This window comes from Balaenoptera acutorostrata, chromosome 19 (assembly GCF_949987535.1).
Source record: "Balaenoptera acutorostrata chromosome 19, mBalAcu1.1, whole genome shotgun sequence".
Taxonomy (NCBI): domain Eukaryota; kingdom Metazoa; phylum Chordata; class Mammalia; order Artiodactyla; family Balaenopteridae; genus Balaenoptera; species Balaenoptera acutorostrata.
Window position 1 is genome coordinate 14,132,492 of NC_080082.1, and position 25,341 is coordinate 14,157,832.

A 25,341-nucleotide genomic window follows, 5' to 3' on the forward strand; every position below is an offset into this window, starting at 1 on the left:
CTTTTCCGATTTGGATTCCTTTTATTTCTTTGTCTTCTCTGATTGCTGTGGCTAGGACTTCCAGAACTATGTTGAATAATAGTGGTGAGAGTGGGCAACCTTGTCTTGTTCCTGATCTTAGTGCAAATGGTTTCAGTTTTTCACCATTGAGGACAATGTTGGCTGTGGGTTTGTCATATATGGCCTTTATTATGTTGAGGAAAGTTCCCTCTATGCCTACTTTCTGCAGGGCTTTTATCATAAATGGGTGTTGAATTTTGTCAAAAGCTTTCTCTGCATCTATTGAGATGATCATATGGTTTTTCTCCTTCAATTTGTTAATATGGTGTATCACATTGATTGATTTGCGTATATTGAAGAATCCTTGCATTCCTGGGATAAACCCCACTTGATCATGGTGTATGATCCTTTTAATGTGCTGTTGGATTCTGTTTGCTAGTATTTTGTTGAGGACTTTTGCATCTATGTTCATCAGTGATATTGGCCTGTAGTTTTCTTTCTTTGTGACATCTTTGTCTGGTTTTGGTATCAGGGTGATGGTGGCCTCGTAGAATGAGTTTGGGAGTGTTCCTCCCTCTGCAATATTTTGGAAGAGTTTGAGAAGGATAGGTGTTAGCTCTTCTCTAAATGTTTGATAGAATTCGCCTGTGAAGCCATCTGGTCCTGGGCTTTTGTTTGTTGGAAGGTTTTTAATCACAGTTTCAATTTCAGTGCTTGTGATTGGTCTGTTCATATTTTCTATTTCTTCCTGGTTCAGTCTCGGCAGTCTGTGCATTTCTAAGAATCTGTCCATTTCTTCCAGGTTGTCCATTTTATTGGCATATAGTTGCTTGTAGTAATCTCTCATGATCTTTTGTATTTCTGCAGTGTCAGTGGTTACTTCTCCTTTTTCATTTCTAATTCTATTGATCTGAGTCTTCTCCCTTTTTCTCTTGATGAGTCTGGCTAATGGTTTATCAATTTTGTTTATCTTCTCAAAGAACCAGCTTTTAGTTTCATTGATTTTTGCTATTGTTTCCTTCATTTCTTTTTCATTTATTTCTGACCTGATCTTTATAATTTCTTTCCTTCTGCTGGCTTTGGGGTTTTTTTGTTCTTCTTTCTCTAATTGCTTTAGGTGCAAGGTTAGGTTGTTTATTCGAGATGTTTCCTGTTTCTTGAGGTAGGCTTGTATTGCTATAAACTTCCCTCTTAGCACTGCTTTTGCTGTGTCCCATAGGTTTTGGGTCGTCGTGTCTCCATTGTCATTTGTTTCTAGGTATTTTTTGATTTCCCCTTTGATTTCTTCAGTAATCACTTCGTTATTAAGTAATGTATTGTGTAGCCTCCATGTGTTTGTATTTTTTACAGATCTTTTCCTGTAATTGATATCTAGTCTCATAGCATTGTGGTCGGAAAAGATACTTGATACGATTTCAATTTTCTTAAATTTACCAAGGCTTGATTTGTGACCCAAGATATGATCTATCCTGGAGAATGTTCCATGAGCACTTGAGAAAAATGTGTATTCTGTTGTTTTTGGGTGGAATGTCCTATAAATATCAATTAAGTCCATATTGTTTAATGTATCATTTAAAGCTTGTGTTTCCTTATTTATTTTCATTTTGGATGATCTGTCCATTGGTGAAAGTGGGGTGTTAAAGTCCCCTACTATGATTGTGTTGCTGTCAATTTCCCCTTTCATGGCTGTTAGTATTTGCCTTATGTATTGAGGTGCTCCTATGTTGGGTGCATAAATATTTACAATTGTTATACCTTCCTCTTGGATCGATCCCTTGATCATTATATAGTGTCCTTCTTTGTCTCTTGTAATAGTCTTTATTTTAAAGTCTATTTTGTCTGATATGAGAATTGCTACTCCAGCTTTCTTTTGATTTCCATTTGCATGGAATATCTTTTTCCATCCCCTCACTTTCAGTCTGTATGTGTCCCTAGGTCTGAAGTGGGTCTCTTGTAGACAGCATATGTATGGGTCTTGTTTTTGTATCCATTCAGCCAGCCTGTGTCTTTTGGTGGGAGCATTTAATCCATTTACATTCAAGGTAATTATCGATATGTATGTTCCTATTCCCATTTTCTTAAATGTATTGGGTTTGTTATTGTAGGTGTTTTCCTTCTCTTGTGTTTCTTGCCTAGAGAATTTCCTTTAGCATTTGTTGTAAAGCTGGTTTGGTGGTGCTGAACTCTCTCAGCTTTTGCTTGTCTGTAAAGGTTTTAATTTCTCCATCGAATCTGAATGAGATCCTTGCTGGGTAGAGTAATCTTGGTTGTAGGTTTTTCTCCTTCATGACTTTAAGTATATCCTGCCACTCCCTTCTGGCTTGCAGAGTTTCTGCTGAGAGATCAGATGTTAACCTTATGGGGATTCCCTTGTGTGTTATTTGTTTTTTTTCCCTTGCTGCCTTTAATATGTTTTCCTTATATTTAATTTTTGACAGTTTGATTAATATGTGTCTTGGCGTGTTCCTCCTTGGGTTTATCCTGTATGGGACTCTCTGTGCTTCCAGGACTTGATTAACTATTTCCTTTCCCATATTAGGGAAGTTTTCAACTATAATCTCTTCAAAAATTTTCTCAGTCCCTTTCTTTTTCTCTTCTTCTTCTGGTACCCCTATAATTCGAATGTTGGCACGTTTAATGTTGTCCCAGAGGTCCCTGAGACTGTCCTCAGTTCTTTTCATTCTTTTTTCTTTATCCTGCTCTGTAGTAGTTATTTCCACCATTTTATCTTCCAGGTCACTTATCCTTTCTTCTGCCTCAGTTATTCTACTATTGATCCCATCTAGAGTATTTTTAATTTCATTTATTGTATTTTTCATCATTGCTTGGTTCCTCTTTAGTTCTTCTACATCCTTGTTAAATGTTTCTTGCATTTTGTCTATTCTATTTCCAAGATTTTGGATCATCCTTACTATCATTATTCTGAATTCTTTTTCAGGTAGACTACCTATTTCCTCTTCATTTGTTAAGTCCAGTGTGTTTTGAGCCTGCTCCTTCATCTGCTGTGTGTTTTTCTGTCGTCTCATTTTGCCTATCTTACTGTGTTTGGGGTCTCCTTTTCACAGGCTGCAGGTTCGTAGTTCCCGTTGTTTTTGGTATCTGTCCCCAGCGGCTAAGGTTGGTTCAGTGGGTTGTGTAGGCTTCCTGGTGGAGGGAACTAGTGCCTGAGTTCTGGTGGATGAGGCTAGATCTTGTCTTTCTGGTGGGCACGTCCACGTCTGGTGGTGTATTTTGTGGTGTCTGTGGCCTTATTATGATTTTAGACAGCCTCTCTGCCAATGGATGGGGTTGTGTTCCTGTCTAGCTAGTTGTTTGGCATAGGATGTCCAGCACTGTAGCTTGCTGGTCGTTGAGTGAAGCTGGGTCTTGATGTTGAGATGGAGATCTCTGGGAGATTTTTGCCGTTTGGTATTACGTGGAGCTGGGAGGTCTCTTGTGGACCAGTGTTCTGAAGTTGGCTCTCCCACCTCAGAGGCACGGCCCTGATGCCTGGCTGGAGCACCAAGAGCCTTTCGTCCACACGGCTCAGAGTAAAAGGGAGAAAAAATAGAAAGAAAGAAAGAAAGAGGCTATAATATAGTGAAGTAAAATAAAGCTATTGTAAAGCAAAGCTATACAGACAAAATCTCACCCAGAAGCATATACATATACACTCACAAAAAAAAGGAAAAGGGGAAAAATTAATATCTCCTGCTCCCAGAGTCCCCCTCCTGAATTTGGGATGATTCGTTGTCTATTCAGGTGTTCAGCAGATGCAGGCACATCACGTTGTTTGTGGAGCTTTAATCCGCTGCTTCTGAGGCTGCTGGGAGAGATTTCCCCTTCTCTTCCCTGTTCGCACAGCTCCTGGGGTTCAGCTTTGGATTTGGACCCGCCTCTGCGTGTAGGTCGCCTGAGGGCGTCTGTTCCCCGCCCAGACAGGACGGGGTTAAAGGAGCAGCTGCTTCGGGGGCTCTGGCTCACCCAGGCCGCGGGGAGGGAGGGGTACAGAGGAGGCGGGGCGAGCCTGCGGCGGCCGAGGCCGGCGTGACGTTGCACCAGCTCGAGGCGCGCAGTGCGTTCTCCCGGGGATGTTGTCCCCGGATCCCGGGACCCTGGCAGTGGCGGGCTGCACAGGTTCCCGGGAGGGGAGGTGTGGAGAGTGACCTGTGCTCACACACAGGCTTTTTGGAGGCGGCAGCAGCAGCCCCAGCGTCTCACGCCCGTCTCTGGGGTCCGCGCTGATCGCCGTGGCTTGCGCCCTTCTCTGGAGTTCGTTTAGGCGGCGCTCTGAATCCCCTCTCCTTGCGCGCAGCGAAACAAAGAGGCAAGAAAAAGTCTCTTGCCTCTTCGGCAGCTGCAGACCTTTTCCCGGTCTCCCTCCCGGCTAGCTGTGGTGCGCCAACCCCTTCAGGCTGTGTTCACGCCGCCAGCCCCAGTCCTCTCCCTTCGATCCGACCGCAGCCCGAGCCTCAGCTCCCAGCCCTGCCCGCCCCGGCGGGGGAACAGACAAGCCTCTCGGGCTGGTGAGCGCCGCTCGGCGCCGAGCCTCTGTGCGGGAGTCTCTCCGATTTTCCCTCTGCGCCCCTGTTGCTGTGGGATCCGCGCTGATAGCCGCGGCTCGCACCCTTCTCTGGAGTTCGTTTAGGCGGCGCTCTGAATCCCCTCTCCTTGCCCACCGCGAAACAAAGAGGCAAGAAAAAGTCTCTTGCCTCTTCGGCAGCTGCAGACCTTTTCCCGGTCTCCCTCCCGGCTAGCTGTGGTGCGCTAACCCCTTCAGGCTGTGTTCACGCTGCCAGCCCCAGTCCTCTCCCTGCGATCCGACTGAAGCCGAGCCTCAGCTCCCAGCCCCGCCCGCCCCGGCGGCTAAGCAGACAAGCCTCTCGGGCTGGTGAGTGCTGCTCGGCGCCGAGCCTCTGTGCGGGAACCTCTCCGCTTTGCCCTCCGCACCTCTGTGGCTGCGCTCTCCTCCGTGGCTCTGAAGCTTCCCCCCTCCGCCCCCCGCAGTCTCCGCCCGCGAAGGGGCTCCTAGTGCGTGGAAACCTTTCCTCCTTCACGGCTCCCTCCCACTGGTGCAGGTGCCGTCCCTATTCTTTTGTCTCTGTTATTTCTTTTTTCTTTTGCCCTACCCAAGTACGGGGGGAGTTTCTTGCCTTTTTGGAGGTCGGACGTTTTCTGCCAGCGTTCAGTGGGTGTTCTGTAGGAGCAGTTCCACGTGTAGGTGTATTTCTACTGTATCTGTGGGAAGGAATGTGATCTCCGCGTCTTACTCTTCCGCCATCTTCAGAAGTCAGCCCTTGACTCTTGTAGAGCATTTATTTTTCCACATGAACTTTAGAATCATTTTTTCCAACTCCCCCCTCACCCCAATCATTTTGGAACTAAGGTTGCCAGATTCAGCAAATAATTTTTTAGTATAAGTATGTCCCAAATATTGCATATTGCATGGCATAATGAACTATTATTCATTGTTATCTGAAATTCAGATTTAACTTTGCATCCTGTATTTTATCTGACAACCCTAGTTGGGATTTTAATTGAAACTTGATTAAATTTGCATTTAATTTTGGGAGAACTGACAAATGTTCAGATCTTGTTTGGGGGCATTTTAATAAGATTCTATAGTTTTATTCATATAGGTCCTGTGCTTTTCTCATTACATTTATCCTTAGCTATTATATAGGTCTTACGAATGGAATTTTTTGATTTTTTTCTAGGTGCTTACTGCTAAAAGAGAAACCATTGATTTTTGCACACGTCTTGCATCCAGCCATTCCTACATTATCTTATTGTTTCTAGTAGTTTGTTTTGGCTTTCTCTAGAGTCTCTTGAGGTTATCTATGTATGAGGTCATCAGCAACAGCATAATGAGATAATTTTGCCTCTTTTTTCCCCAATGTTTATGTGAATTATTTAATTTTCTTGTTTTATTGTATTTGCTAAAATCACTAAGAAAGTGTCCAATAATGACGGTGATAATGAACATCCTTGCCTAATTCCTGACTTTAATTGAAGTGACTCTAGTAGTTTATTACCAGATAATATCTGCCCCTTGATTTTGGTTAATCTTCTTTATTCACGTTTTCCCCTCTATTCCTATTTTACTATTAGAGTTTTTGTTGAGAATGTCTGCTGAATTTTGGCAATGACTTTTCAGTATATATCAGTATGATCACCTGGTTCTTCTTTAATCTGTTGATATAACAATTATATTGAAATGCACCATCATTGCATTCCTAGATTAAACCCTGTTTGTCTTATTATTATGCTAATTGCTCATTTATTTGTTCAAAACCTTACTAAATGCCACAAGCTCTGCCTATCTGTTTATATGTATCAGTATAAGAAATGTATGGAAGTAATACACATCATATTGTTAACACTGGTTTCCTTTGACAGAAAGGAAAGGATGAGATAGAATGGGGGGGGAATGATTATTACATTTTTCCTTATACAACACCACATTGATTGACTTATAAAGAATACTACTTTTATAAATAAAAAAATCTAATGAATTACTAAAAAATCCTCTGACTTTAGTTGTATTTTACACACACACACACACACACACACACACACAAAACATCACATCCATGTGATAGATTCACAGTGTTATAAGGGACTTGCCAATCATTTCCTTTATGTCCTTCAAGTCTCACCTCAAATGTCACCTTCCCACTGCCCACTAGCATTCCTTATTCCCCTACCCTGCTTTATTCTTCTCTGGAACACTTATCAACATCTGACATGCTATACATTTTGCTTTTTCATGTTTTGGTAGTCTGCTTCCTGCTACTAGAATGTAACCATCATGACAGTTGGGACGTGGGCTTTGTCCATCGCATTCCCAGCTCACAGAAGAGTACCTGGCTCACACAAGGGTCTCGGTAATATTTGTTGAACTGGATAAAAGTGTGAAAGGATGGCATAGTAATGTGATCACTTTGGCACAGAGCAAGAAGCAAACAGATACAGCCATAATCTGGGGGCACATGCAAGCAGGATGGGGCTGACATGGGGATCTGGAAATAAACATAGTCAGTCCAGGCCCCAAAGGAATCTTCCAAGTAGGCTCTGTAGCAAGCCTCCTAAATTTCCTTAGGTTATTGGTGTGTGGGTTTAGAAGACACTTGACGGAAATTAGATTGAGAGGTTGAATATTTTGTGGCCTTGTGAATAGTGATAGAGGCCCTCTGACATGCTTCTGGAAGGCACCAGGAAGAGCTCCCCGCTCATGTCTGCTCCTGCAGTGCATTGCTGGGTTGGTCCCACGCCCCTCCCCCACAGGTCATGCCAATGCTAAATATAAACCAACAGGGCAGCCTTACCAATGAGGAGACAACTGAAGTTGAGATGTGACTTGTCCAGATTGATGAGAGGGTCAGTGGCTTTGCCTACCAGCAGGAAAGGGACTGTGATGTTGTGTTCGGGGATTAAGAAAGTCCAGAATGCTTCCGAGATGTCCAGATGGAAAGGTGTGAACTGGAAGATAATCTAAGAAGACAGTTTGGAGCAGAGCAGTTAGAGGCACTTCTGTGTGTTTACTCCATGTGCTCTTAGAGGCTTGCCAGCCCTGGGGTTATGCTGGCTGACATTACCAGGTCATCACTTCCTTTCTACCCTCTTTGTAAGGGCACGTAAGTTTAGCTGTACCAGCAACATCAATCTCTGTTTGCCCAGCCCACCAAGTATTTCTAGGGGGGGGTCTACCCCACTCACAGGCTCTGCTGGCTAGGCTGCCATATTTCATGCCATGTCTTTGGATGGCATGTAAAAATGGAAAGATTCAAGGTAGAAGCTTGTAATTTGGGCTTTTCCGGAAAAGTCTGGGAGAACTGGCAACGCTGAGCCCACTGCCCTGTATGGTGATCTTCCAGAGAAGCACTGTGGCCAGCCAGCCCTGGCGCCCATCATTTCCCATCATTGTACCCTTGGCCTGCGTCATTCATTTGTATGGTCTTCCTGAAGGCAACTGAATTTGGAATTTCCGTTTCATGGATTTATTTCTGCCTCCAAGATTCTCTGTGGAATTTACAGGACATAGGGCCCACAGATCTGTTTTGGCCAGCAAGTTCGTATTTCTTTAAGTCTGACCCTCTGCTCTAAATCACTGTGTGGACATTAGGACTAAACCATGGAACATGACTCCACTTTTCTGTTTTGCCCTTTGGCCTGACCAAGTAAAAATACATCTGTGTCCTTTCAATGCTGTCAGTCCCTTAGACAAAAATAACTCTTTACTTCTTATTCTTGTATGAGTCCTGGAGTCCCCAGGCATTGGTGTCCAGCTCTCCTTTCCTTGCTTTAATAATCTCAATTTTTGAAACTTCTGTTTCTCCATGGCCAACCAAGAGAGCTCGGGTTTGTCTTGTCCATGAGGACTGCCTAACACATACAGTAGCCACTCAAGAAACACTTGTTGATGGACACACCCTTAGGCTGTCCTCCCTAACTCTACCCATGCTCTACCGCAGACCTGCTATGCAGAGGGGCATAGAATTAATAAAGTCCTGGGTCAAGCGGTCCCCATTCACACACACCTCAGCTTTCTTTTCAGGGTGGATGAGGCCCTTTTCTGTAAGGCATGTGAAGGCTGGAGGGTTCTGGAGACTTTCAATTTCTTCAGAGACCCAGCAGAAGGAGTAGGTGCTATTGGTCGGGTTCAGTATTGTAAAAGTCCTGGCCGAGGGGGGAAGAATCGATAGCAGAGAGTGAGAGAGGGGCTTGAGGATTAAGAGAAACTTTTCTAGACTGTTCCATAGCACACTTCCTTTATGTGGGAATCAGAACTGTTCTGAGCACTTCGTTACTGCAGAAACAAAAACTGCATCTCACTTGGGGATCCCAAGTGTGGCTAGAGTTCTGGACTTTGGAATAATAATGACACCAAGGGCTCTTCTGCCCCAGTGATCCTCTGTGGTCAAGGCAGTGGTCAGGGATCCTATTTTTATGTCTTCCAAGTTTTCCAGAGTGTCAAAACTAGGGAGACAGAAGTCAGCTTCCTCACGGAGGCAGTTCTCTAAAGTCAAACCGCAGGATAGCAAGCGTGCTTCTAAGTGTCAGTCTAGCTTGCTACTCTGAATTCCTCCTCTGAGTTTTTAGAAGGACTGACTGATATGAACTCAACTAGTGCAAACCTAAATGACTCACCGGAGATTCTTCCCTCCTATGCCCACGCTGGTGAACTCAATCACCCGGGTGTTTGGATCCAGAGCCCCACCACTAGGCCCTCGGAGATCTGGGTTGCGCCGATGACCGCTGATGTAGTCCGAGTCTTTCAGGTCAAAATGGCAGAAAGGCAGGGAGCTCCTCCCTTTTGCTGACAGGACTGGGCCTTGCTCTCCAGGTGGCAGGTTAGGAATCCTGAGAGGATAAGGTTATTTTGATCTATTTTTAACTTTTTAATCGATTTTTGCTTTCGTGGTTGGAAATGAATATGACACCCACCAGAATGTGAGCTCCATGAGAGCAGAGGCTGGGTCTGTCTCGGTCAACAATATAACCTCAGTGCCTTGAACAGTACATGATACATAGTAGGTGGTCACTAATTGTGGAGTGGATGGATGCATGAATGGGCTGAGTATGAGGAGCCTGAATTCTGGTTCCTTCTGTGTACCTTACTATGGCCTCAAGTTACTTCCTTTACCAATGGTGAGAAAACCTCCCTGCTGTAAGGTCAGCACAGAGTCCTTTCCCTCTGGGCTCTTTCATAGGCATCTAGTGGGATATGAAAAAGGACTCAGACATCCTTACAAAACTACCCTGAGCTCCTTGGAGAAAGTACACTAGATGTGAGCAGACCTCGAGCCCCAGCACCAAGCTTAGGTGGCCCAGGTGTGGGAAAGGTCCCTGCAGAGTGATTGCAGGGTTTCTATAGGTCTTATTGTTCACATAGGTCTCTGCCACCCTATGCCATGGATCACAGGCTTCCTCTAAGGTAGGTGTTCTCCATGGAGCTTGCCGGGGAGTGGGTACCACATCAGGGACTTTCATTGCCAGATGTTACTGGATTGACTCTCCTCTAACTGGACCTGGGCCCCATCTGTGCCTCGCTTACTATGTACCAGGTCCACCTCCTCCATCGCCACCACCACCTAATGTTTATCGTACTTACTGCGTGCCAGGCACTGTTCTAAGCTCTTCACTTGAATTAGCTCATTAGTCTTCACAACTCTACAAGGTGGGTATTGTCATTTGCATTTTACATAGGAGGAAACTGAGTCTCAGAAAAGGTACAGGAAAGCTTTCCCAAGTTCATGCTTGCCCCAGGACTGGAACCCAGCTGGCTGCCCACCATCCTGTTGCCCAGTGGAATCCTGTATGTGGCCGGGAAGGGGAGGTGGGCGGGAGGCAGGGTCTACAGAGGGTTGATGAGCTATACAAAAGACTGGATTCTCCTTGCTCTCCAAAGGGAAATGGGGCAATGTGGGGCTGAGGAGGGGTCTGGGGCTGGAAAGAATGGTGGGCGTGGTGGGACAGAAGAGGGGCTAGGAGCTGCAGCGCTTTGTGCTGGGAGATCATCTCCTTACTGGCAGAAAAGATTGCTCTCGAAGTCTCCAACCTCCACTGGGGAGAATTTCACTTTGAGCTTCTGAGTCTTCCCCACGGGCACCATGCCCGAGACGGGCTCCACAGAGAAGGGTGGCAGGGAAGCTTCGTTCCAATGGTCCATGGCACTGTCCAGGGTGCTGCCCGTGTGCAGCGTGCCCTGGCTAAGCTGGTCGTTTTGGGAGAAACCTGGGGGCAGATAGAGCGCCAGTGATATTCTGCACCTGCAGTGGGAGGGCAGGTGTAAGGCAGCCCACTCACAGGCCCTAGGCACCCTCTGGGGGCTCACCTCTGCTAGCGGGTATACTGTGGGCCCCAGGGCCCAAAGAACGGGCTCCCATCTCTCCCACGAGACTCATGAAAAATGCTTCCATTAATTACATCAAGTTTTCATGTTTGTTTCCTTTTGGCTCAAGGGGGTGGGTCAAGTAGATGTCTGTGGGTCATGTGCCTCAAGAATAATGGGCTGTGAACATAATTTTTGGAGAATCATTGCTTTAAAGTAGGGGTTCACAATCTGGGGGCCCATGGAAAAGGGCTCATTAGAAAGGTCTGGGAATCTCCAAGTTGAAAGAGAATTAACGGATAATTGCCCACTAAGTGTTGGGCTCTTTTTAAAGTGCTTCACATATATCAACTGCAAATTGGGCATGGGTGTGTATTTTCCTGGGGAGACAGTTCAGAGCTTTCATCAGTTTCTCCAAGAGTCTGTAATCTTCTAGAAGGTTAAGATCTAAAAGGAAAGATTCCTAGGGATCTGTGAAGGTTAAGATCTAAAAAGAAAAGATTCCTAGGGATCTGTGTGGTCCCCAGGAAGGCAGATCTCAGCTCTTGAGTTTCTCAGGCCCATTTGGCTCTGCAGATGCCAGGAGGCCCCTGCTCTGCTTCTCCTCTGCTTCTTAGGGGGCCGTTGGAGCAGTGCTTGCTTCTCCATGAACAAGGCTCTTCTACTAACTGGGGACCCAGTTCAAGCCCTGGGTTTTACCCGTCACCGCATTTACCTTGGTTATCTGGCATTGCAAAGCTGACAGCCTTTGCCGTCTCTTCTGAGATCCAGCTGAATTCCAGCTGCACATTTCCTGAATTAATCAGTTCAAACCTGCAAACAGATCAGGGAATGGAATTGAGAAATGTGCTTCAGATTTTTGTCCTGTCTGCACATGATCTGTACTGTTAACTTTTTTCTTTAAGTCAAGTCACTTTGTTTCTTAAATATTTCTTCAAAGACAAGTTTTAAGCAATTTTATCTTAACTCATGCATGCGATATACTAGTTATATTTCCTTCTAAAACACACACAAAAATATATATAGCTATTAAAAGTAAAAGTATGCAGATGTTTAGCACTTAAATCATCTTGCATACTACCGGCAGCCTGTGCAATGAGCTCTCAGCCTGCATCATGCTAATCCTGAAAAATTCCCATGAGAGAGGAAACAAACTCTATTTCACAAGACAGCACCTCCCTCGGGTGCAAATTCCAAAGCCTCTCCTTTCCTGAATCACTTTCCACCAGAAACAATGTCCTTCTGGTCAGAAATCATTTGACCCCTGCCTCAGATGCCTTCACCGGCTGAGGCACATACTTGTCTCAAATTCTCAATTAGTGGAGACTTTTCTTGTCTCAAGTTTCCCTGCTCTAAGACAAGAACTGGGAGATAGAAGCTTTTTCTGGAATCACGGTTCAACCTGATCACAGTCACAGCAAAAGGATGAGGCCTTGATGTAAGAAAATGGTTGTGCAAGAGAAAGAAACACACACGCTCTTCCCAGTTTTAGGGGAGAAGTAGGAGCTGATAGTTGCGGTGGGGCAGTAGGTCTAAAGGTGGGGTTTAGGGATTAGATTCCCATTATCCGGTCCAGGTAGACCATGTAGCTGTGCCTGAAGTCAAGTGCTTTGGCCTCAGGGGCTTGTGTGAATTTATGAATTGTGTGAATTTATGAGCACTGGTCTTTATCCTAAAGCAAATTTTTATAAAGAGGAGAAATCTCAGTGGCACAGAATACTTTTAGTAAAACGCATTCTTGGTTTAGGTCCAGGAGTGAACAAATGCTCTGTAAAGGGCCAGAGAGTAAGGTTTTTGGCTTTGTGTGCCAGAGATTTCCGCAGCAACTGCTCCCTCTGCTGTGGAAGTGCAGAAGCAGCCGTGGACGATAATAAACAGACGGGCACAGCTGTGTGTCCACGTAACTGTATCTATAAAAATAAGCAGCTGGCTGGGTTTGGTCCACGGGCCAGAGTTTGCCAACCCCTGCTGTAGGTGAAATGGCCGTCAGCAGAAGATCCCACTTCCTGCTTCCTATCTTTTGGTTCTATAATAATTTGAGAGGACGCCTTAAGTGCCACAAATGCAGAATGAGTTGAACAAGTTAATTACTAATTTTTACAATGCAGAAATGTCAGTGGCTTACGCTCTTGGGTTTGTAATTCTCAAAGAATAGTCACAGGCTTTCTCTCTGTCTATGTTGCTATCTCTGCCTGAAGGCCCTTTTTTCTCACTTCTTCACCTGGCCACCTCTTATTTCTCCTCCAAAGTTCAGCTGGGCCACCACTTTGTCCGGGAAGCCTTCCCAGACACTTGTCTCTCCCCATATGTTGGTCTGCTTTAGGTACGCTTCCTGCAAACCCAGAGCACTGTACTGCAACCATCAGTTGAACTATTTTCACCCATTTCCCCAACACCCACTATGAGCTCTTTGAGAGCAGGACCCACAGCATCCTTGTATCACCTGAGTGTGGATAAAGGGTTAACATAACCCTTTCTCCTTCTAAGGACAATTTCGACTTTGAATTAATTTTCTAGTTCTGTTTCTGTGGAAGCCTGATAAGAGAGAAATGTCAGCCATATTATTAGACAACTTTGTTTATAGTAAAAATGACCCCTGATTGGTAACTTGCTTTGGGCGGGACTGGGAGGAATCATGATTCCCTGGAGGGAGGCCACAGCACTGGGGTTCTCTGAGTGTAGTGACTCTTGTAACAGGGCGTGTCCCTTGCAGGGATCCTGGAAGCTATAGCCATGGAGTGGTTACGAGAAATGTTGGCTTCTGTTGGTCACGGCCTTCTAAGCTAAGACGGACCCCATGCTCGCTAGCGTAGGTATTGTCCAAGCTGTCACCTGGGGCAGGGGCAACAGGAATAGTTCCTGGGTGGTGACACGGGCTGTTGTAAGGACTGTTCCCACTGAAGCCCATTGCCTGATGCCACCTTCCCAGTAAGATTGTGTTTCCAGGTCTACATCTTGATTTCAAGTGTGAACTTCAATAGTTTTGTGGGTCTGAATGTTTCATTGGACCTACAAAGACCCTCTCGTGTGCAGATGTGATGTCTGGTCTATGCTGTTGTGGACACTGAATAAATGTTTGATGAAGGAGCCAGTGAATGATGGAGTGAAAGAACTTCTCTGAGAGGGTCAGGAGGCTTTTGATGACTCACTCAAACACTCGGGTCTGGGAAACCAGTGTTTCCTTAAAGTGCACATCGCTCGTCTGGCACTTGTATGAAGCGAAATTCACGTGGGCACTGATCTGCAGCTGCAGTTCTCGGTAGTTTTCTTCTAGTACTGAGTAAGCAGGCTCAGGATCCGTCTCTATCACCTGTAACAAAGGCAGCCGTGTCCTCAGTGATGCAGAGCCACCTGCCTCACAGGAATAATGGGGAGAGAAAACAGTGCTTCATTCTACCCATGCAAATGAGAACGAACTCACAAACTCAAGTTCCAGAATAAATGATGAGGCCAAACCTAAAATGACTCATAAATAGGAAAGGAAGAAGTTGAACAACAAGAAATTACTGAGAGCATCACGACTGCACAGGCATGAGTTTTGGGGTCAGATACGCTCCAAGAAGGTAGAATAAAGGAAACCATAAAGGTAGGAATAGATATTAATGAAACAGAAAATAAATCTAAAACAGAGAGGACCAATGAAACTAAAAGCTGTTTATTTGAAAAGATTTAGAAAACCTGTGGTGAGAGTGATCAAGAAGAAAAAAAGAGAAAATACACATAACCAATATCATAAATGAAAAGGGAGATATCACCATCCATCCTACAGATATTTAAACAGACGATAAGAAAATACCGTGAATCATTTTATGAAGATGCCTATGAAAACTTAGTTGAAGGGAAAATTCCTAGAAAAATAATTTAATAAAATGGACTCAAAAACAAATTAAAAAAACCTAAAGAGTCTTATTACTATTAAAGAAAATGAATGGTAGTAAAAACAAAAATCTTTAAAAAGACCTAAATAGAGAGATATACCTTGCTAATGGAAAGGATGAATTAATGTTATAAAATTATCAATCCTTCCTAAACTGATTTATAGATACAATCCAATTCCAATCAAGTTTCCATCAGGGTTTTCACAGTACTTGTTTAAATGGATTCAAAAATTATTTAGAAAAATAAAGGGCCAAGAATAAGCAAAATACTTCAGAATAAAACAATATGGAGATAATCATGAAAAGATTCATTAAAGTCAATATGAGTGATAAATATGGCAAGCACATTTGCAGACAAATATGGGAATAAAAGAGTTTATCAAAAATAAAATGACTGCCGCATAGCACAGGAAGATCAGCTCGGTGCTTTGTGACCGCCTGGGGGGGTGGGATGGGGAGGGTGGGAGGGAGGGAGATGCGGGAGGGAGGAGATATGGGAACGTGTGTATATGTGTAGCTGATTCACGTTGTTATAAAGCAGAAAATAACACACCACTGTGAAGCAATTATACTTCAATAAAGATGTTTAAAAAAATAAAAAAATAAAAAAATAAAATGACTAATACTCTTAGTTTTCCAAGATAATGCCCAAGTGCTTTCCAAAGTGGGCTGTACCAATTTATACTCCTACTAGCAAAGAGCCACTTTGGAAACGCTTGGGCATTTTCTTGGAAAGCTGAGCATTCACACATCCTGTGACTCAGCAATTCCACTTCCTGTGACTCAGTTTAGGAATATAAACTCTTGCAAATGAACACCGTGTGACATGAACTATAATGCTCACAGAAATACTGTCCACAGTAGCAAACCCCAACTAATTTTCAAAAGAAGAATGGGTAAATAATAATGCAATTCTACATAGCAGTGACATGGGTGTGCTACAGCCGCTTGCAACAATACAGATGACCACACGCAATGACCTTTAAAAAAAATAAAGTTAAAAACTACACCTAAACAATACGCCTTTTAGAATGCATAGGTTAATTTAAAAAAGAAATAAAAACAAAAATCAAGGGAATGAGATCCCAGGGTAGTGACCATGTCTCGGAGAGAGGCAGGGGTGGGATGGCCGAGAACCACCCAGGTAATCCTGGTTATACTTCCTGTGTTGGGTGTGGGTTCATCCCTGTTTATTATATTATTAAAAAGAAACCAACGAAGGGATAATTAAAGGAGGGGCACGCAGGGACCAAAGATGAGATTCTGACGCGAACAAGAGATTATAATTAACTTAATTCTGGACACTGAGGGGAAAAAGGAAGTAGCTAAAAGACTAGCCATGAGGTTTCTGAAGAAGAAAAAGGTGGGAGGATTTGCTCAACTAGAAACTAGATATCAAGACTTAAATGAGAGGGACTTCCCTGGTGGTCCAGTGGCTAAGACTCCCAGCTCCCAATGCAAGGGGCCCGGGTTCGATCCCTGGTCCGGGAACTAGATCCTGTACGCCGCAACTGAAGATCCCACAAGCCACGACGAAGATCCCGCATGTGGCAACGAAGATCGTGCATGCTGCAACTAAGACCCGGTGCAGCCAAATAAATAAATAAATATATATTTTTTAAAGACTTAAATGAAAGCTCTACCAATTAAGGTGTGTGGTTTGTGTGGTCCATGTAGTGTGGATGGCAGGTGGCTTGCTTGGAAGTTCAGTTCGCCGCTTTGGAAACCCAGGTCAGGTGAAACAGGGACCGTTTCCTTTTTCCATGAAAGAAGGAAATGATGAGACACTGAGCTTGAGGGCAGGAGGCATCCAAGCACGGCAGGCCTGGCCAGACTGGGGCTTGGTGTCCCTACTCACTTTTCGTTTTGTAGTGAAAGTCCCGGGAGTGTTTCTGAGCACGTCCACCCACTTGACCGTGCGCATGCGGTCGTCCCAGTCGGGGACCTGGTCTGCAGGGAGCTGAAACATGATCTTGGAGAGCTTGCACTTGATCCCCATCTTCTTCAGGTTGATGGGCACGTCTGACTTCATGGTCACCGCTATGTCCTTGGCACAGCCAGGGTGGAGGTGGCCCACCTGGGGAAGAGCCTTGCGTTAGTATTTTGGGGAATTCAATCCTGAGGACTCTTGATGCCTGATGGTGGCACTCTAGGGGCAGGGTCAAAAGTCTCGGCAAAAACAAAATGCATCATTCAAGCCCGTATATGTAGACCATCTTAAATAGGTACAAGACGTTCTTAGATAGAAATATAATCATAAAAACAAGAGCAGCTAATATTTACCAAACTGTTACATGCTTCAGGCACTATGCTAAACCTTCACAAAATTCTACTAACCCCCACGACAGCCCTATGGGATGTACAGCTACCACCCCTATTTGATAGACAAGGAATCCTGTAACTTGCTCAAGGTCATACCATTAATGTTAGAAGATCTGGATTCAGACCCAGGCAGTATGGCTCCAGGTACCACACTCTTAACCACCTGTACTTCTCAACCATATGACCTATACAAATGATGGACAGATGTACACAGTACCTTAGCAGTTCTCAGAGTGTGATCTAGTGACCCTTGGGGGCCCTGAGGTCTTTTCAGGAGTTCACAAGGTCAAAACTATTTTCGTCATAATACTAAGATGACATTTGACTTTTTCATTCTCATTTTCTCGTGAGTATATAATGGAGCTTCCTAGAGGTTACATGACATACGATATTGCATCAGACTGAATGCAGAAGCAAATATGAGAATCCAGCTGCCTTCTACTAGGCCAGATATTAAAGGGACTTGTAAAAATGTAGAACACTGCCACTCTTCTCACACAATTTTGTTTTGGAAAATAAAGCCGTTTTCATAAAAATATGGTATTTATATTAACATGTAATGGGTTTGTTATTATATTTTAAATGAATACATGTTTTTAAAGATTCTCAGTTTTAACTTCTAATGTGGTAAATATTGATAGACATAACCCACATAAACAAAAGCTCTTTGAGGGTCCTCAATAATGTTTAAGAGTATTAAGGAGTCCTGAGACCAAAAAGGCTGAGATTTGCTGAAGTGTTCCAGATATATGGGAAATCCAATTTGATTTGTAGAATAAAATCATGTGTGATTGAACATGCATAAATGCACATATATATACCCAAATACATACTATATATAGTCCTATATATATAGTCTTTTCATGTTTCTAATAGATAAAAAACCCCTCCTCCTCTGGAAAGTGAAGGGAGAAGAAAGCTTAATACTTCCCAAGGCTACAACTGTGTGTGTGTGTGTGTGTACACACATGGGTGTATACCTGAGTGTGTGCCCGTGGGTGTGTAAATGGACCATAAGAAGCTTATCTCTACCTTCTTTGACTATCACTTCACATCTCTCCAGGAAGCAAAACACTTCTTCCTGATAGCACCCTAATTTAAAGGTGACAAAGTAGGGTCCCCAACCCTCCTTGCTCTATCCCCCTAGAGTTCTGTGCTTGAACAAACTCAGTGGCTGAAACAGAGCCAGAGGCCATGGATACATCCAGTGTCCTGGGAACTCAGAAGTGAACTGTCTATGAAAAACAAGTGCTGGCCAGAGGTGAGGGTCTGCTGCCACGTGGTCCTAGGCCTTGTTCGATGTCAAGCTTTGGTTAGCAATTCATAAAATGTGTGCTGTGAGACTCTCAAAGAAGGGGTTAGAAAATTCCAGGTAAATCAAAGTTGACTCGGTTTTAATATGCTGAAGGGCATCTAGAATCTGTAGGAGAAAGATGAAACATTTTCTAAATCTCTGTTGTCCACAAAACCCACCACCCCCATTTTAGCTTTTGATGAACCACTTTTGCAGGACAAATACTCCAAAGAACACACACCATGGGGGACACAGGTCTACACTTGGGGATGGGAAGACTGGGACCTGTCTTCATCCATGGAGGTCTCCATGGAATTCCTCAACCTCAGTCTTGGTGACCTCAATCTCTGCTCTTAGGCCAGAGGGGACATTTCTGGTACCAGGTCAGAGTGAGGGATGCATCCATCCCATCCTATGTATCTGTGGGAAAGGGCCGACAATCAAACTGGGGTTGGCTTAGGCCTAAGGGAGTGCAGAAAACAAGGACAGGTTTTCACTTACCTGTGGGGAGAAAGAAACTGTGGCTAAAAGGGGCCATTCGAACCGTATCACATTCACTTGGCTGTGATTAGTGATTGTGAAGCTCACGTTATAGCTGTTTCCAATGTGGCAGTCCCCAAACTGGATGTGGTTCACCAGAGCAGCTAGGGGACAGAAGCAGGGGGCAGTGAGTCCCCTCTTGCCTCCTCTGCAGGCTCACTTCCCCAAGGAGGCAGCTCCTGAAAGACACTGTGCCTCACCCTCATGCAACCCCACCATCCTTGGATGGTTATACTGGAAACACCTGGAGTCCTTCGCCAGCAAGCTTTCTCTCCTATAGGGAGTCTACTTATCCATCCATCCATCCATCCATCCATCCATCCATCCACCCACCCACCCACTCTGGCCCTCACCTCCATTTGTACAAAGGAAAACATAGCTCCCCACTGCCTGCCCGCCGACTCCATTTGTTTGCTGAAACAGTACTATTAATTGCCACACAGAATACAGAAGTCCCCATTAAATTTGAATCACAAATAAATGATGAGTAATTTTTAGTATAAGTATGTCCCATGCAAAATTTTGGGACACAAATATACTAAAAATTATAGTTTATTTAAAATTCAAATTTAATATCTAAAATTCAAATTTAATGGGGACTGCTGTATTCTGATTTTCTAAACCTGGTAATCCTATTATAAGTAAGAAATCTGATTTCTGAACTAGGGTTCACTGCTGGCTCCTGCTTGACCCCTGATAAGAAAGATGCCACCCTGTAGCTACGAACAGAGGTGAAACACCAGATACATGAGGAGCACTGATTTTAACCCATGTTGTATGGACTGCCTAGGGCTACATTCCAGGACTATAATTAAGCCCCTAGAGAAACTGTGAGACTGTGTTTATAACTCACTTCATAGCAGTCAGCCACACAATTAGGGTGTTTAGCAAATGCTTTTTGATAATAATGAAGAAGTAAATATTCTCCTACCCAAAGAATGTAAGCAACCAAATGAAGCTGCAGTGCTTGATAAACTGCAGAGCAGCATGTCTTAAGCTCTAATGCTCACACAGATCACCTGGGGAGCTTGTTAAACTGCCAATTCTGAGTCAGCAGGTCTGAGGTGCTGGGGAGGCGTCTGAAATTCCCAACAGCTCCCAGGTGATGCTGATGCTGTAGGTTCTCAGACAGCGCACTGAGTAGTGAGGCTGCGGAGAACGGTCTTCTAGAGGTGGCACAAACCTACACCTTCTCTAATTAAACCAGCCCGCCATTTCTCTTAGAATGTCTAGGGTACATGATACAGATGAAACAGAGGATGCCAGTGCAAGCCAGCTAAAAGATATAGACAGGGAAAACTACAGGGAGACATGTATTCACTTTTTAGCTGATCTGGAATTTGAATTTCACTTATTAACTAAATTGGAATTTGAGCTCAAAGAATAAGCTCCCTAAGGGACAGACTCTCTTATTAATTACTCTTTGGAACTCCAGGCACATGCACACTGATGCTCAACAACTGTTCTTTGAGGGAACACATGGATGAATGCAGTGATTGAGTCAGGCATGAGGGAGCATACAGTAACAAAGAGGAGATTCAGTCCTAAATCCCCAGGAAGCTAGCCAACCTGTTATTTCAATTTCATTCTTATTTAAAATGAACCACAAGCCAACAGGTGTCAGCACCTCACTGCTGCTTCTCTCACCTGCCACGAAGTCTTCCATCGTGTTTTCCTCGATGATCTCAGAGATATCTGAGGCCTCCTGGCTGGAGGAAGCCACAAGCCCGTGGATGTTGTCCAAGGTGATGTCATCCTCGTAGCCCTCTCCCACCATGTGGATGACTGTCTCCTCGTATTGGTTGTTGATCACTGACAAGTGGATGATGCCTGCCATTCTCCCAACCTTCTGGGAGTGGAAAACAACATCAAATTCAGCCGTGTCTCCAGGAGGAACAACCAGGGAGGCTGTGTGAGCCTTCTTTGCTGCAACGAGAAGAGAGAGATATGATCTAGAACCAGATTAAAGGAAGACGTATCCATAAAGACCTGGACTCAAGGGAAAGCAGCCCTCATGTGGGAATGAGCCTTGCCTAGAGAGGCCATTGGTGACAAGACTGGGCATCTGACGCTGGCTGGGTACACGTTAGTCCCCTAACAAAACAGCTACTGGGACCCATTGCTCTCTAGAAGATATACTTGCCCTACTTACCTTTTGCTTGTGGTTTGTTTTCCTCTATGATGTAGATGTAGGAGGTAGATGGCTTCCCCTTCAGGGAGAAGACTCCTAGTTGGTCCTGCAGGTCAACATGCAACTGGCATAAGGGAAATAAGATTAAGTGTTAAGCTTACAGGCTGCTCATGAGTTCTGAATAGAAGTGAGATACTGTGCTGTGGGGGGAGTACCCCCCAAAAATCATTGAGTCTAGTGCTCACTTTTTCGAGTTTCTTACTAAGAGAGATATAATAAATATTATACCTGGAGAGGACAAACAAAAATTTAGCTCAGCCCTTGCTATTTAAATAAGGAACCAGAGGTCCAGAGAGTATAGGTGACTTTCCGGATTACCCAGTCAAAATGGGGTTGCCAAGGTCTCTGCTATTGACAGAGGTAGTTGTGAAATATACACTAGACTAGTAAAATGGAAATGAATATTTGTCATTCTATGAGGGCTTGCATGAACGTGAGTTCCTAAAACCCAGTATCTTCTAGGTACTAACACATTAGTTGCCTGATAGTGTCATGTTGAGCGTCCTAACAAGAGAAGAGGAAAACCAAGGTGGACATCGGACTTACTTGGAGAAAAGGGATGCTTTACAGCCCACTGGAAGCCATGTAGCTGATTAAAATAACCTAAAGCCATATATCATATTTTATGTATGAGGAACCAGCAGACATTTTTAGAAGACAGCAATGCCGGCACCATCATGAACAAGACTGAACAATATAAAAAATGAGGCATGAAGAAGGAGGAAATAGTGACATCACATAGGAAGCTTCTGAGATAAAAATACATATATTTAGAAATAATCTTAATAAGAAACTATACAGAGGAATCAGATGAAAAAGTATTGACATAAAAGAAGATGTAAATAAATGGGTTGGAATCCTAAATGTTGTTCCTGGTGGAGAGCCTAAATACTCTAAAAGTAGAAATTCCCCCCTAAATAATTCATAGGAATCCCAATAGGATTTTGTGAGGAACATTATAAAATGATGTCTAAAGTTCATCTGAGAGACTGTTAAAAAATTGTTAAGAAAGATTAGAAAAACAGGGAATGGGTGCTAATACATTGTATAAAGCCACAATAATGGAAACCATGCAGGGTAATGGTAAACTAGGTAATTTGGACTCAAGACAATAAAGAAATGCAAAACAAAAACCAAACAAATAGGCACCCCCCCGCCCCCGATTTCAGAAGCATCACAGAGCTAAGAAGATAATGAAGGGTAACCAGACCAAGATCTGGGATGTCTAGGGAGGCCAGCCTAACTTTCTGGGCTGTTTTTGACCTGGGGCAATTTGCCAGTCGGGAAGAGGCAGATGGGAGGCTGAACTGTGCTTTTCTGACGGTCTCTCGGTGTTAAGAGGGCAAAAGTCCTGTGAGGGGTGGGAGTGTTTTCTTTGCTCTAGACTAGGACCCCAAAGGTCTGCACAATAAGACAAAAGTTAGGCTGGATATAAAGCAGCTCTCCCAAGGATAGCAGTCCTGCTCAGAGTTATCTGTCTAACACAGAAAATCTCAAGCCCTAAAACCAGTTTAAGGTGATCCTGCGTTTCTAGTGCCCTCAAGTGCTAGGCAGAAGCAAATGAAAATTGTCTCTGAAGAAAAATACATCCTTAGCCTAATTATTTCTAAATTAACTTTTCAAATATAATACAACACATGATCAAAAATAACCAGGCACATGAGGAGACAAGACAACATGGGCAAAAATGAACAGAAGCAGCAGATATCAGAATTAGACCCACTGGGGCTTCAGATTTTGGAATTATAGACTGCAAAATGGCTGTGATTACTGTGTTCAAGAAATAAAAGCCAAGTCTGACAATTTTGGCATGAAACTAGAAATCATAGAAACTGGTTATGCAGATTTGAAAAACAATCTAATAAAAATTCTAGAACTGAAAAATATAATAACTTAAGAACTGAATGGAAGGTTTAATAGAAAACTAGATATAGCCAAAGGGAGAGTTAATGAACGGAAGGCAGGACAAAAGAAATTATGCAAAATGAAGCCCAGAGAAAAATGGATGGAAAATATAGTGAGGTTGTGAGACATAGAGGGTATAATGAGAAGATCTTCCATACACTGACGTGGCTTCCCAGAAGGAGAGACGAGACAGAATGGAATAGAAACAATATGTGAAAACACATATAGGAATTTTCCAAAATTGACTCAAAACATCAACTGCAGAGTCCAGAAGCCTGGTGAATTCCAAGAAAAATCAATTAAAAGAAATCCATACCTAGACACATCATAGTAAAACTGCAGAAAACAAATACAAAGGTACAAAGCCAGGGGAGAAAGACTGCCTTAGAGGAACATTTTTGACTTATAAGCTGACACCTCAGCCATAACAATGGAAACCAGAATACACTGGAATAATATCTCCCATGTGCTGAAAGAAAACAACTGCCAACCCAGAGTTCTACAGCCAGCAAAATTTACGTTAAAAATAAAGGATAAATTGAGATCTTCAAATAAAAACTGAGAGAATTCACCACTAGCAGACTTGCATTAAGGAAATATTGAAGAGTATTCTTCAGTAGGTAGAAAAAGGATCTCAGATGGTAGGTTGGAGATGCAGGAGTGGAGAGCAATAAAAATGGTAACTTCTGGGTGAATCTAAATGAGTCCTAACCACATAAACAACAACAACAGTAATAATGTCTTGTAGAATCCAAAGCCCTCCGCAAACTGTCCCCTCACTCTACCCTTCTATTTTTATTTCTCACTGTTCTTCAACCTATACCCTATGCTGTACCCTATGCTCTCACAAAGCTGGTGCTTACTAGTTCCTATTTGTACCTTATAATTTTTTTTTTTTTGGTTTCTCTGCCTTTGTCTTTGCAGTTTTCTTTCTCTGCCTAGGCTTCACTCACCACAATGCCCACTTACCGAAACCCAGCTATATCCTTTGACGCCCAGCTCAAATGTCATTTTATAGTGAAATTTTCCTGGATTCCCCTAGATGGGAGTAGATTATTTTCAAAAGTCCTACAGTTCTTTCTATAACACTTACACAATTTATCACTTTTTTTTTTTGTAAAATAAAAACATAATTGCTGAACCAAAAGTCCCTTCTGATGTTATATCTCACCCCTGATGAAGTTTTTTTTCTTTTTTCCTTATTACAAATGCAATGTTCATTACAGAAAAAAAGTGAAAAAATAAGGAAGATACTCAGAACACCCATAATCCTACCCACTCAGCTTGGTGTATTATCATTGCTCACTGCCTTGCACAGTAATTATCAGTGTACTATGTATCAGTGTACTATGTAATCAGACCACACCTAATTCCCCTCTGCATGTCCCATGCCTTACCAAGGTTAACGTATGAGGAACATCAAAGAAGTCCTCACAAGTTAGGGATGGCAGAAACCCCAATGTCAGAAGTCTTGCTTCTAAATGATTCTCCCTTTTCACCCCATGCTTCACCCTCCAGCAGTACCTTGGCAGGGATGGTGCCACTGTTCTTGAGGACAAGAGGCAGTGTCTCTGAATGACCAAGCAGAAGCCTCTTAAAGAGGAGCAAGGGGTTTCCATATTGGTTATAGAGAATCGGCCGCACAACGGTCACTCGAGGGAGGTGCCCCTCTCCAACAATATCAAACATGAGGCTTCGATTCTTGGCCAGGTTGCTGCAGGGAACAGAAAGATCAAGGCCTGTCAGCCTAGCATGGCAGGAATGACATTTCACAGAGTGTGGCCTGCGGCCCTGCTGGAGGAGGGGGAGCTACGGAGCTGGTACCTGGGCAGGCCGTCCAAGGTGGCCTCAAAGATACACTGGTAGGTCTGCATGGTCTGTGGGGTGAAGGACACCGTGGCAAAGGCATGCGAGCGGCTGGCAACACACATCTTGCTGGGTTCCACTTCAAAGATGTCAGTGATGCGGGCAAAGATCTGGTTGGGGACGGGGAGGAAGCAGGGATCGGTGTGTGTGCCACTTTGCATTTGCACGAGGCTTGCTGCTCACCTCTACAAGCCCTGCTGTGACATCTCCCTCCTCGAAGCTCTGCAGTAGGGATGTCCCACTGCTTGCACAGTCATGATCCTGGAAGGAGCGGCCTGGGTACTCAGGGACCCACCCCTGAGCAATAATTGGCCAGACCTGTGATCTTGGACTCAAACAGATGAACTAAACCATATCTCAGATAGTCAGATCCCCTGGCCACCCCACCACCCCCCACACACAAATAGATTAAGATGCCCGAGACCCCTGGTGGTTGCTGACGTGGGGCTGAGCTGGAAGCCAGACTAGAGAAAGGAGCAATGGAGACACCATGTGTGAGAAACACGTGGCCCCTGGCAGATGGGGGGCCACG

At 43.9% G+C, this 25,341-nt stretch overlaps 1 protein-coding gene across 1 annotated transcript in view; it reads right to left on the reverse strand.

Moving 5' to 3' along the window:
• HYDIN (HYDIN axonemal central pair apparatus protein) overlaps window positions 1–25,341 on the reverse strand; it is a 461,030-nt gene that overhangs the window by 34,950 nt on the left and 400,739 nt on the right. The window contains exons 62-73 of the mRNA XM_057534458.1: window positions 24,768–24,919; window positions 24,468–24,657; window positions 21,000–21,102; window positions 20,495–20,773; window positions 18,809–18,951; window positions 16,550–16,768; window positions 13,963–14,123; window positions 11,529–11,626; window positions 10,509–10,716; window positions 9,130–9,342; window positions 8,520–8,658; window positions 7,308–7,473 (exon numbers count right to left, since the gene is read on the reverse strand). Coding sequence (XP_057390441.1) covers window positions 7,308–7,473; window positions 8,520–8,658; window positions 9,130–9,342; window positions 10,509–10,716; window positions 11,529–11,626; window positions 13,963–14,123; window positions 16,550–16,768; window positions 18,809–18,951; window positions 20,495–20,773; window positions 21,000–21,102; window positions 24,468–24,657; window positions 24,768–24,919 — 2,071 coding nt within the window. The remainder of the gene's footprint in view (window positions 1–7,307; window positions 7,474–8,519; window positions 8,659–9,129; window positions 9,343–10,508; window positions 10,717–11,528; window positions 11,627–13,962; window positions 14,124–16,549; window positions 16,769–18,808; window positions 18,952–20,494; window positions 20,774–20,999; window positions 21,103–24,467; window positions 24,658–24,767; window positions 24,920–25,341) is intronic.